This window comes from Martes martes, assembly GCF_963455335.1.
Source record: "Martes martes genome assembly, chromosome: 8".
Lineage (NCBI taxonomy): Eukaryota > Metazoa > Chordata > Mammalia > Carnivora > Mustelidae > Martes > Martes martes.
This window is the reverse complement of record NC_137895.1, coordinates 7,314,018-7,326,533: the sequence shown is the minus strand read 5'-3', so window position 1 is coordinate 7,326,533 and position 12,516 is coordinate 7,314,018. Positions and strand designations below refer to the sequence as shown.

Below are 12,516 nucleotides of genomic sequence, written 5' to 3'. Positions count from 1 at the left end.
TGCCAGGAATGCGGGCTGCCCCAGCTTCTCTCCCCCCACCCCACCCCCCCGCCCCGCACCCCCCCTGCATTCCTCAGCAGCTACTCCCACCTGGCAGGGCAAATTATACCCCAGCCTGGCAATAAAAGCCACTTTCCAAAAAAAGAAGCTTTAGGGCCGGGAGAGACGCAGCTAACTCCCTCACCCCATCCATGCCTGACTCAGGAGGCGGTGTCTGGCCCCGAGGCAGCAGGGCCCTGGGTCCCTTTAAGCAGGGAGTACAAATTCCCATCCCAGTCCCTCCCTCCTGCTCTTCCTGACGTCAGGAGGAGGGCGTGTGTGAGTGAGTGAGTGAGGGGCTCGAGGTGCCGCATGCTCACACACACACACACACACACACAGCCGTACACACAACACATCCTCAGACCCGGCCCCTGCTGGCCAGCTCCGAGGGCCAGAGAGAGGCAGAGTGCTGAAGGCGGCTGCGGGAGGCGGTGGCTGGACCTCGGCTGCCCCGGAGAGGTAAGGGACAGGACGGGGCGGCGAGGGCACACCAGCTCGAGAAACTGGCTTTGGCAGGGGCCAAGCGGGGTGGTAGGACACGACGGGGCTGGGAAGGTGGGTCCCTCCTCTGGGGCTGGCCCAGCCCCGTTCAGTTTACAGAGGAGGGTGTTGGAGGGTTTGTGGATGAGCCCACCCGGTCCTCCCTCCTCCCTCCTCCCTCCCTCCTCCAAGCCCCCAAGGGAAGCTGAGGCCGTGTGGCTCCCTGTGAGAGCGTATGTGTGTCTGTGTGTGTGGGTCTGTGTGTGTGGGTCTGTGTCTAGGACTTGTGTCTGGCCCAAGAGGCAGAGAACAGCAGACACCTGCCAAGCCGCAGCCTCCCGTCTGGGAACCGGGGGAAGAGAAATGACTGGGGAATAACTGGGCTCCTACCAGATGCCAAGAGGGGTGCCGCAGCAGGGAGCATGTGTCTGTCCCCCTGGAATTTGGGACTGGGGCCCGGGGACCGACCATTTAGGGCAGGCAGACAGTTGGACCTGGAGCAGCTGTGTCGTCCTGACTCTATTTCGTCCCCAATGCGATGGGGATAATTGTGTTAATGGGCTTGGAGAGGCGGCTCCATGTAATTATCTTCGCCTCGGAGCAGCCCCCACCCAGAGCTCTCGCCTCTCCCGAGGCCACTCCTCTCCCCTGTTTGCTGGTCTCGCTCTGACCTCCACCCTTGCCAGGGTGCAACCCTGGGGCGGCGGGGTGGGGGAGAGGCGAGGGTGCTGAGCCCGGGGCTGCTGGCCCCCAGCTGTGGGATGCGGGGACTCGGGGCAGCCTGGGCTAGCCCCAAGTCCTTGAGTGGCCTGCCCGGGCACAAGGAGTCCGGGCAGAGATAAGGGGTGATGCTGGCACCCGCAAGGGAGACAGCAGGTTCCTGCCAAGCTGCCAGCCTGCAGGCTCTTCCCAGGGAGAGGGGAGGGACGCGGAGCGAGAACAATAATAAATACAGAGTGTGAACTGCTGCATCCGCTGGGGCTGGGGGAGGGGAGGAGGAAGTGCGCCCGGGAGGAGGGTGGGCAACCTCACTGAGAGCCTGGCACCGTGCCCACCTGGATGTGCTCCAGAATTGGGCTCTCGATGGGGAGGGGCAGTCTGCAGCCCCCTGGAGAACGGGGAGCCAGTTCCCCAAAACTGACTCCATCCCAGAGGCCCCTCCAAATTCTGGATGTTTCCTTCACCCAGACTCCCCCCGCCTACCCTCACCATTTCCGTGAAGTCCTTTCCAACATCTATTTCCCATATCTGTCCCACCCCTCTGGATCTGTCTGCCCTCCACTCCAAAAAAAAAAAAAAAAGATCTAAGCAGGAACTGGTCACAGAGAGGCCTGGGAAAGACCGAGGGACAGTTTGGGTCACAGAGTCCCCTCCCAGGCCTGGCAGTGTTCACGGATGCCCACTGGCCATGGAGGGGCTCTGGAGGGAGGAATAGGGGGACCTACACAGCCAGCCTGCGGGGAGGGGACACCCCCAGGCGGGTCTGGAGGCAGGGCCCCAAGATTGGCACCAGCAGAGGGCGCTCCGGGCTTGGGTGAGAGGGTCGCGTCTCGGGGTCGCCACCAGCACAGCCAAGTCCCAGAGCCTGGTGGGAAGGGGGCTTGGGGCAGTTGGGGCCCGGGTCCACGCAGAGCAGCCAGGTAGGGAACAAAAAGTAGTGGGGGGCTTCTCCCCTGCTCCAAAGCCGGTGGAATGATGGTCACTGGGGTAGCGGCTGGCACCCCGGAGAGCTCTGGGCTTTGAGGTCACACTGATTTGAGTTCAGCTACTGTAAGTGTGACTTGACCAATCCTTTCCTCTCTAGGGGGCTCAGAGTGGGAAAGTGACTTGCTCAGGGTCACACAGCCTGGCAGAGATGGGATGTGAGCACGGCTCTTGCGGGGCCCATTCTGGCATCTTTACCCTCACTGGTGCCAAGGAAGCCCGAAGGCCTTCATCAGGGCGGCCCCTCCCCCAGGCAGTAGGGGCATGTGACAAGGAGAGTGAAAAGGTCTCCATGAAGCTCAAATATAGGCTGGGGCAGCCCCTAACCCCCATGCGCGCGCGCGCACACACACACACACACACACACACACACACGCGTGTACGCACGCGCACGCACACGCTGTAGGAGGGGGAAGAACCAGGTTTAATTAGGTCACCTCCAGCTGCTGGAGCAGCTTTGGCACTGAGGTATTTTAAGGACTGTCTGGGTGGCTGGGGGAGGGGAGGGGCTGGGGAAGTGCCAGCTTCTGGCTGGTGGTCCTGAGGCTGTTTCCTCCTGCTCCCAGGACCACCCCAACATTCAGAAAGCCCTCCCACCGCCATCCCGTGCTCCGTGTCCTTTCCCTTTCTACGCCACTGTACCCTCTCCTGCCCCTGGCTGCTCCTGCACGTGGGGGCTCAGGGCTGGGACATAACTCACCGGGGGAGTTGTTTTTAGGCTTGCCAGAGTTGGCAAGTGACTCACCCAAGGTCATAGTCTGAGTCGGCACAAAGCCAGAAATAGAACCCCAAGGCCCGACTCCCCAGTTTTTCCACACCCCCGTTCTTCCTTCAGCAGCGGAGGGCAGGCGATGTTGGAGAGCTTTCCTCCCCCCTCCCACAACCTCAGGTGCGGAAAGCACCGCCCCTGACCAGCTGTGGGACTCCAGGAAGCTTCTTTCCTTCTCTGGGCCTCAGTTTACTCTACTGAAGAATGGGGCTAATAACAGTCATTGTCACGTAGGGGTGTTGTGGGGACCACCTGAGGAAATGGGGCCAAGGACTTGGCAGAGCACGGCCATGTGGCTAACGATCTATATGTGGTCGCCGTGCCTCGTGTCACGTTCGGACTTCCCACGCTGCGCCTGGTCAGTCTGGTCCCCCCCCCCGGAGGCTGGGGCTCTCTCCTCCCGTGCCTGTGGTCCCAGTGCCTGGCATGCAATTTCCTTGCAGTTACGTGTGTGTTTTTGACAACCTCAGAGGACAGTTGGACTGACCTTCGGTAGGCATCTGGGCCAGTGATGATTCAAGCAGCTGAGGAGAAAAGTGAGGCTGAGAGACGGTCAAGGGCGGGCCCCAGGTCACCCAGCACTGAGGGGTTGATCCAGTCGGCTTTCCCTACTCTGCCCCAGACAAGAGAGATTCGCACGGTCAAGAGAGGACTCTGACAGCCATTTCCCGCCCCGTCTTTTTGGGGTATCTGAGAACTGGAGAAGCCCCAGCACCAGGACGATGGTCACCTGCTGACAGGGCTGAGTCACACTGTATCACGGCCTCGCCTCAGGTTACCTCTGCATAGCCCTGATGTTCTGGTTTTACCTCCCCTAGTCCCTCTGTCCGCAGAATGGCCAGGTTTGGCCTTCATGCAGGGAAATGAAGACAAGCGTGGCCGGGAGGGGCAGAGCCGGAACACATGGACAGGGAGACGTGCCCTCCCAGGTGGACCGTGGATACAGCGGCCCCTCAGCCGCTCCCACACGCGGGACAGCTGCTACTAATAGCCCTCGGACAGATAAGGAAACTGAGGCTCAGAAAAGAAGGGTCACTGGCACCCAGCCCAGGCCAGATATGGTCCCGACCTGTCCTCGAGCCTCCAGCGGCCAGTTCTGAAGGGCTTCGTTCTGGGCCACACGTGCTCCCAGACGCTAGGACCGAGTCCCCTGGGGGCTGGGCTTTACCCTGAATTGAAACAAACTTTCTTCAAACTCATGTGTTTCTCTGCTTTTGGAAGTTTATTTTCCCCTTCAGTTCTCAGGGAAAGGTCTTTCAGTAAAAACTCCAGCCGTGTTTTGGCTGAACCAGGAGCAGAATTTAAGAAGAGCACCATTTGCTTTCAGATGAATCTGGGCTCTTCTCACTCACCTGCTGTGTGACCTTGGGTGAGTCACTCCACCTCCCTGGGCCTCGGTTTCCTTAGCTGTAAAATAGAAACGATGGAAATTCCAACCTTTCAGGGCCACTGGGAGATTTCCGAAGGGAAAGTGACCTCTCTAAAGACTCTTGCACTAGATACAGCATTCAGACAATAAAAGCCTGTCTTTACTGGTTCCTTTCTGCGGCAACACCCTGGGGAGAGAGTCTGAACTGGAAGTTTGCTCTGTGTCCCCTTATTCTCTTCTGGCAGGGCCCGGAGAGGGGAAGCCTGTCCAAGGTCGCGCAGCAACTCAGTGGCAACGCAGGGCCTGAACTCAGGGCTCCAGAGTCAGATCACCTCGGTTCGAGTCCTGGCTCAGACATTAATTGCTGTGTGGCCTTGAGTGAATGACTTAGTCTCTCTGAGCCTTAGTTTCCTCCTCGGCAAAATGTAGTCATAATGGCAGCCACTGAAGGGGCGGCTGCAGGAATTAATAAGGGGGAAGCTCTGAGGGGCAGGGCAGGGACCTGGTGGGTGGGCAAGACCTTGGGGAACAGGAAAGAGGAGAGTGGGGATGGGCTTGGCTCAGCTCAGCTGGGGCTCTCGTTCCTCCCACTCCCTCTTCCCCCTAAGCCCAATTTAGCAGCCCTGTCTGGGAGGGGCGACCTCTCGCCTGCGCCTGCTGTTCTCCCCGCAGGGCCTCCCATTTCATCCTTACAGGAGCTCTGGAGGACGGGTTCTGGCACTCCCCGTTTTCCAGAAGAGGAGGGAGATGGGGGAGATCCCAGAGCAGCACCCTCTGCCCACCCCCGGAGGCGTCCTTTTCTGCATTCTCCAGCCCTAACTCCTAAGGACCAACCGTGGGCTGCTTGCACAGAGCCGGTGTTTGGGGTGGGGTTGAAGGGCCGGGAGCAGCCAGTCCTGTGGGGCCAGAGGGCAGGGCAGGAAGGCCTATCCCTGCTCTTATTCCATTTTGGGGAGGGGAAGGAAGAGGGGCCTGCCCTCACCCCTAACCCTGGGTAATTAATCAATGCATCTCTCCCCCTTCCTTACAAGAGGCTTCGGGTCGGGAGGCCCGGCTGGCCTGGCCAGAGCAGGGCCTGGCTCAGCTGTGTCTCCCTGGTAACGGCTGTGGGCTGCCTCTGCCCCTCCTCCCCACGACCTCCCAGCACCGGCTGTCACCACCAAGCACAATACCAGCTCTGGGAAAACTGTGCAGTGGGCAGGCTGGGACTGCCCTGCTTTCTGGACAGAAGGAAGGGGAGCGTCTGTCCACCTGCCACCCCTGCCCAGGTGCGGAGGGGACACCCGAGTGGGCACTGTGGAGCCCCGAAGTCTCTTGCCCTCCTGGCTCTGACATCTTGGGTAGTTTTGCTGCCCGGTTTCCTTTTTGATAACAGTTTTATGGCGATATAACCCACATACCGTATGATTCAACCGTTCAAGGTGGACGAGTCAGTGGTTTTCACTATAGTCACAGAATTGTGCAACAAGGTCATGATCAACCTCAGGACATTTTCATCACTCCGGAAAGAAACTGCACCCATTAGAATTTACTCCCCATGATCCTATCCCCCCCAATTCCTGGCAACCACTGATGTCCTTTCTGTCTCTGTGGACTTGTCCATTCTGGACACGTCACATGAATAGAATCACGCAATGTGCTTTCTTGTGGCTGGCTGGCTTCTTCCACTCGGTGTAAGGGTCTCCAGGCTCGTCTGCGTTGCAGCAGGTGTCAGGACTCCTGTTCCTCTTTACGGCTGAATTATATTCCGCTCTGTGGCTAGACCACGGTTTGTTTATCCGCTCGTCTGTTGATGGACTTCTGGCTCGTTTCCACTTTGGGCCTGTTGTGGACAATGCTGCTGTGAACGCTCAGGCCCAAGTTCTTGTGTGATTGCGTTTTCTTCTCTCTAAAAATGGGAATAAAAATGCCCAACCTGGCCCGGCCTCCTGGAACAGGCTCGGAAAGAAAAACCCCACGTCAGCTTGAGCTGTGAGGGACCAGCTCTCCTGGGTGGAGAGGCGTGTTGGGGGGCGGGGGGGCTGGGGAGGAGGAAGGCGGCCTCTCCACCTGGAGGGCCGGCAGAACCAGCTCATGATCCTGACCCAGATGGGTCCCACTTGCTGTGTGACCTTGAGTGGAGGCCAGGAGACCTGCCCCACTGTTGGATCTTGTGACTCCTCCGCTCTCCCATCCCTTGCCACACTGCGTGTCAGAGCGATTCTGCCCTGGAAATTCTAGGCCGGAGCGGGGGTGGGGCACAAGATGGAGGCCAGAAATAGGGTTGCGGCTCAGGGATTTACCTCCGACACTAGGGTCTTTGGGGGAGGGGGGAGGTAGTGAAGAACAGGGCTGAGGAGGCAGAGAATCCCGTCATGCTCATTCCTGCACAACTGTAGATTATGATGGGGCCTCTGGGAAGGCCTAGGCTTAGCCAGGGCTCACCAGAGCTTGTGAGGGAATGAGGCAGGGTTTATCAGCTGCATTATACAGATGAGGAGACTGAGGCCAGTGGAAGTACTCTCCAAGGTTGGCGGCTGGTACATGGCAGAGCTGGAGGGCTCCTGGTCCAGGTGTCCTGCCTGGCCCCACTGTGGCCCCGGGCTCCATCCACAGCCTGGCTCGGTACACTGCGCTGTCCTCCCCAGGGTTCCACGGCAGCGTCTCTTAGGGTCTGAGACTTCCCAACCCCCGTGGGGAGAGAACTGTGTTCTCTAAACATAGGGTGAATTTTTTCAAGGTCATCCGGGCACTTAGCGGGTGACGAGGGAATTTCTATTGATGAGCATTGACCATAGCCATTCATTGGGTATCTCTGAGATGCCGACGTTATCACACACTCCGTCAGTGACCCCTCAGCAACCTTGCGCAGTAAGTATTCTCAGTCTCACTTCGGAGCAGAGGAAAATAGGGCAAAGGCAAACTCACCAGCGTTCCCAAGGGCTTACCATGCCCTGGTATGGAGAGAGTCACTGAGTCCCGACAGCAACCTCGCCGTGAAGTGAAGACCAGCACCAGCCCCATTTTACAGAGCAGAAAACTGAGTCCAAGATTAAAAGTGTTGACCAGGGCAAGCTGCATAGCCAGTTAGGGGCAGGAGGCAGGATTCAAACCCAGGTCACCTGGCTACAGAGCCTGCACTGCCACCTGGAACTGTGGAAGTCACCAAGTGACAGTGACGAAGCTGAGATTCGATCCCAGGTGTGTGGATGTGAAGCTGCTCACACTTGGGCCAGACTGTGTTCCAGACCGTCGCTGGCCGCTTTCCCCATCCCACCTCCCAGGCCCCTGGAGTTAGAGAACTGAGCCTCAAGCTGGAAGGACTTTGAGGTTAGTTTTAGCTTGGACCATCCCTTGTGACCCAATACCGTGGACGGGGGACTTAAATGACAGTTTAACACTCACAGTTCTGGAGGCTGGTGGCCCAAGATTGGGGAGCCAGCATGGTCTGGTTCTAGTGAGAGCCCCCTTCCTATAGACAACTCCCGTCTCGCTGTGTCCCCGCATGGTGGAGAGGAAGCAAGCTGTCTGGGTCTCTTCTCCCAAGGGCACTAATCCCATCACCCCCACCCCGCACCCCCCTCCCACCTCACCTGCTCCTAATGGCTTCCCAGAGGCCCCATCTCCAAATACCACCACACTGGGGTTAGGACTTCCAGATATGAGTTTTAGGGGGAAATAATTCAGCCCAGAGCAAGGTTATAGGACCATTTTGTCTTTCTGGGAAGGATTCTGAGTCAGTGTGGGGCCGTGAGTGGCCTGAGGTCACTCTGTGAGGGTCGGCGAACAGGCCCGGCCCTCCAGGCTCGGGCCTGGTGTCCAGAAGCCGCTCAGCCCGGCCCACACTCAACTCTGCCTCTTTCTCCCCCTTCCAGACGGAGCCCGTGGCTGGTGCGGCTGCCGAGCAGGGCCAGGCCGGGCCCTGCCCGCAAGGACGCCCAAGCTCTTCACCGGCCCCTGTGCCCGGGAGCCCACCGGGCTCTCTCGCGGGACCTGCCATGACTTCAGAGCCCACGTCGCCCCCGGTAGTGCCCCCACTCCACTCCCCCAAGTCTCCTGTCTGGCCCACCTTCCCCTTCCACCGGGAGGGCAGCAGGGTCTGGGAGCGGGGCGGCGTCTCATCCCGGGACCTGCCCAGTCCTCTGCCCACCAAACGGACCAGGACGTATTCAGCGTGAGTACCTGCCCCTCGCCCAGGCTCCGGGGATCTTTCCCCAGGACAAGGCTCCAGCCCTATCCTTGTCCAACCCCTGTTGTCCTCACTCAAGGACAGGGGAGCTGGGTACGGACCCTCCAGAAACTACTATGTTCATTCATTCATTCTTCACTCCACTAAGATCTACTGAGCATCTGACTAGGGCATCCGGTGATGAATAAGACAGTCTCCGCCTATAAACTGTCTATAATCCAGAAGGAATTTGTCTACAGTTCACCTCCATCCAGCAGGGTTGGGAGAGACGACACAATGTCAGGCATCAGGGGGGATGAGGTCCTAGCGGGTTTGGAATACGTGTTATGTGAAGAAGGAAGTTAGGTGTTCGAGGTACATGGGTCAGCCTGGACCAAAATGGAAGCAAGGACTGACCTCTGGTGAGGGGTGGGCGGGCTAGACAGAGACCAGCCTTGGGCCTCTGGGGTAGGTCGCTGGCTGGGGTCACATGGGGGAGGCGATTTGGAGAGATCACAGAGAGACTGACTTGCCTTGGCCAAAGGAGAGATTTTTTATTTTTGCTTTAAGTTAGCCCTACCCCCAGCATAGGGCTTGAACATACAACCCTGAGAGCAAGAGTCACGTGCTCTACCGACTGAGCCAGCCAGGTGTCCCTAAAGGAGAGGTTTTGGATGGGACTAGTTGTCCCGTGTCCAACCCAAGGCTGGGCACAGAGCAGATGCTTGATAAATGATGAATGAGTGGGTAAGGGACAAATAAGTGAATAGGATACTGTGACCTGAAAGGTAGTGAGCTCCCCATTTTGAGAGGTATTCAAGTTCAGGCTGGGTATTCTTCACTCAGAAGTCTTACAGCAGGAGCCCATGTAAACCTGAATCGTCTCAGGAGGAAAGGGTGCTCTGCACAGAGAGGGGCACTGGCTGGGAGTCAGGAAATTTGCTTGCTGTGTACCCTGGGAGAGCCAGTTCCCCTCTCTGGGCCTCAGTCTCCTTATTGTCCAATGGGACCATAACAGAGCATTACCGTGTGCGGTTTCTGGACTGGGGAGGATTTTCCACAGCCCTGGGACAGGCTCTGCAGGCAGACATGGCCAAGGAGGGCTGTGGGAGTCCAGGGAGGGGAGTCCCCAGACCACAGCTCTAATCCCCCTACTCTTACCTCAGGACAGCCCGGGCCTCGGCTGGCCCCGTGTTCAAAGGCGTCTGTAAGCAGTTCTCACGCTCACAGGGCCACGGCTTCATCACCCCCGAGAATGGATCCGAGGACATCTTTGTGCATGTATCTGAGTGAGTCCCTCCCCCACTACATTCCTGGCTGGGCCCCTACTGCAGGGTCCTGGCAAGGCCTCTAGAAACGCCTCTCCAGGCCTGTACCCTGGCTGGCTGAAGTCTGTGTCCCTGGCATCTTTCTCCTCCTGTCGCAGGGGCTGCTGGTGCGTGGGAGGGGGAGCAGGGGAAGGCTGGGACCAGGTGGGGAGGGGACATCCTGGCCCCAGAAGCCCCGGGAACTACTGGCTGAGCCCTGGGATCCAGCATCACGGGAACTGAGAGGGTGGGGCCAGCCCCTGGCTTTTTCGGTCTGGAAGGTAGATGGGCACGGGAGACATGACCTCGGCCTGGCCCCCAGCCCTGGTGCCAGGCAAGACCTGGGGAGGGCACTGAGCATCTCTAGGCCTCCAGACCACCCTTGCCTTTCGTGTCTCAATCCCCAAACAGCACAGACAGGGAGGGACCATTTCGGAGTCCCATTTTACAAGTTAGAGAGCTAAAGCTCTGAGAAGGGAGGGGAGGCAGCCCTCAGGCCAGCCCGCAGCGGGTGTCTGGGAGTGGGGCCCGCTGCTGGGCTGACGCCGCTCTCCCGCCCGCCAGCATCGAGGGGGAGTACGTGCCCGTGGAAGGCGACGAGGTGACCTACAAGATGTGCCCCATCCCACCCAAGAACCAGAAGTTCCAGGCCGTGGAGGTGGTGCTCACCCAGTTGGCCCCACATACTCCCCACGAGACGTGGTCCGGCCAGGTCGTGGGCTCCTAGGCTGGGGGGCTCACGTGTCAGCCGCCGGGCGGGTGGGGAGCCACACAGGGTAGATGGGCAGCTGGGGGCTCCAGGCCCCGCTGCACTGGCTGGCCCGGTCCCCTGGGCAGCCTCAGCATACACGTCTGTCTGTCTGTGCTTGTGGCCGTGAGCACGTGCCTCCATCCGCCCCCGGTGACCCGTGACTGTTGCGTGAGCTGGACCAAAGGGGAGGCCCCCAGCCCCGCCTCTGTTTGTCCGCTCTCTCCTTCCCCTCCCTGCCACATCCGCACAGGACCCTCTCGCCCTCCTGTCCACTGAGCCCGAGGGCCTGCGTCAGGCCTGGGCCCGGGAGGCGGGGGGCACCGGTGGGCCCCGTCCATACAAGCGTGTCGCCCTTGCCTCTGCTCCAGTTCCGGCCCAGGGACCAGGCTCTGCTTGTGCTCCTTACACCTCCCACCCTGGGCTGGGGCCTCCCACGGTGGCCTGCAGCCCTTCCCTCAGAAGCCAAGCCAGTGAGAGCTCTGGGGGCGCCTCCCAGCCTCTGGCAGGGGAAGAGGGCAACCCTTGGAATCAGACCCCTCCTCACTGCCACAGGCCCAGCCTCCCTTCCTTCCACCTGCCCTCTCCTCTCGGCATCCCGGAGAGGCAGGCAAGCAGGAGCTGAGGGCAGGTGGTGGTTTTGGGGTCTCAGTTTTGCCGGCCATGCTCCCTCTGCCTCCTCAGCCTGGCAGTGGCTCTTTGAGCTCAAGGCTGTGTCCCCTCCCCTGGGCTGCACTGAGCCACACCGCCACCACTCGGAGACACAGATCTGTGGAGGGGTGGGGGCACGTCTCCCCTGGCTTGGACGGAACCATCCCCTTCGCCCTGACCCACAAACTCCACTGATGCTCTGCCCATGCCCAGATGTGGCTGCTGAGGACCCCACCAGGCAGACACGTGTCCCCTCAGACAGGGCCAGGCAGGGGCACCCACAGGCTGGCCCTCAGCCCAAGACCACTAGCCCCGCAGCCCCTTGCTGGACCCTCTCCCTGAAGCTTCAGCCCTTACTGCTGGTCCCCAGTAGGCCAGCGGCTGGGGGGGTATGGTCCTGATCTCGTGCATTGGGTCCCTTAAGGTGTGTGCGTCTGTGTGTGTATGTGTCTGCGTGCATTTGCTCTCGGGTGGGGGGGTTGGTGTGGCCTGGGAGGCCAGAAAGGAGAGGCTTTGCCTCCACTACCCCCGCCATCACCACCACACTCCTTCCCAGAGAACACACCATTTGATGGGACAAGAAATGGGGGTCGAGAGAGGGCCTGCCAGGGACAGTGATCCTTGTGAGACTGGGTCTGTGAGTAAAACAGGCTCAAATGCCCAAGATGAGGGGTATCTGTTTAGAAGGATCGCCAGTACTGCATGTGCCCCGAGGCCCTCGGGGTAGCGATGAGCTGGGGTACGTGCACCACACCTCGGTCCCTACCAGGCTGGGGGGAGATCAGAGCTGCTGAGAAATGAAATGGCCCAGCCTGACAACCTGGTCTGAGCTGGGCTGTTCGGACAAGGCCCGAGGACCTGCCCCAGAGGAACAAGGACTCCCTGGCTTCCTTGGTGGAAGGTTTAGGTACAGGTTTAGGTACAGGTTAACTCCTGGGAGCCCCCTGAGACTCCCTCCTTTGAGCAGATCCCCCGTTTTTAAGCACTAGCCAGGACAGAAGATGTGGTAACATTAGCGCCAGGGCTGCCTGGGAGGCAGGGGGCGGCTGTGCCCCTCCAAACCCATGGTCCCGCAGTGTCCAAACCGCCTGGACCCACCCCCCCCCAACTCCCATCCTTCCTAACACTGGCAATAAACCCTCAACTGTGACTCCGCCTGGCCCAGAGCTGCCTCCGTCTGTCTGAGTCCTGGGGGCGGCGCTTGGGGAGAGTACCCCAAACTTCACCTGTTTTAGGGCTTCAGTGGCCCACGGTCAAGTGGGTTGAAGACTTCCTGTGTGACCCAGCAGGGGGTCAGGG

General features: G+C 59.6%; 1 protein-coding gene across 1 annotated transcript; it reads left to right on the top strand.

Annotated features, from left to right (window-relative positions):
• The first annotated feature begins 297 nt into the window (after positions 1–297).
• CSDC2 (cold shock domain containing C2) lies at positions 298–12,374 on the top strand. The gene is made up of 4 exons (XM_080812169.1): positions 298–501; positions 8,219–8,517; positions 9,678–9,800; positions 10,383–12,374. Exons 1-4 carry the CDS (start codon positions 352–354, stop codon positions 10,543–10,545), a joined length of 735 nt encoding a protein of 244 aa, XP_080668295.1. The 5' UTR covers positions 298–351; the 3' UTR covers positions 10,546–12,374.
• The last annotated feature ends 142 nt before the right edge of the window (positions 12,375–12,516 follow it).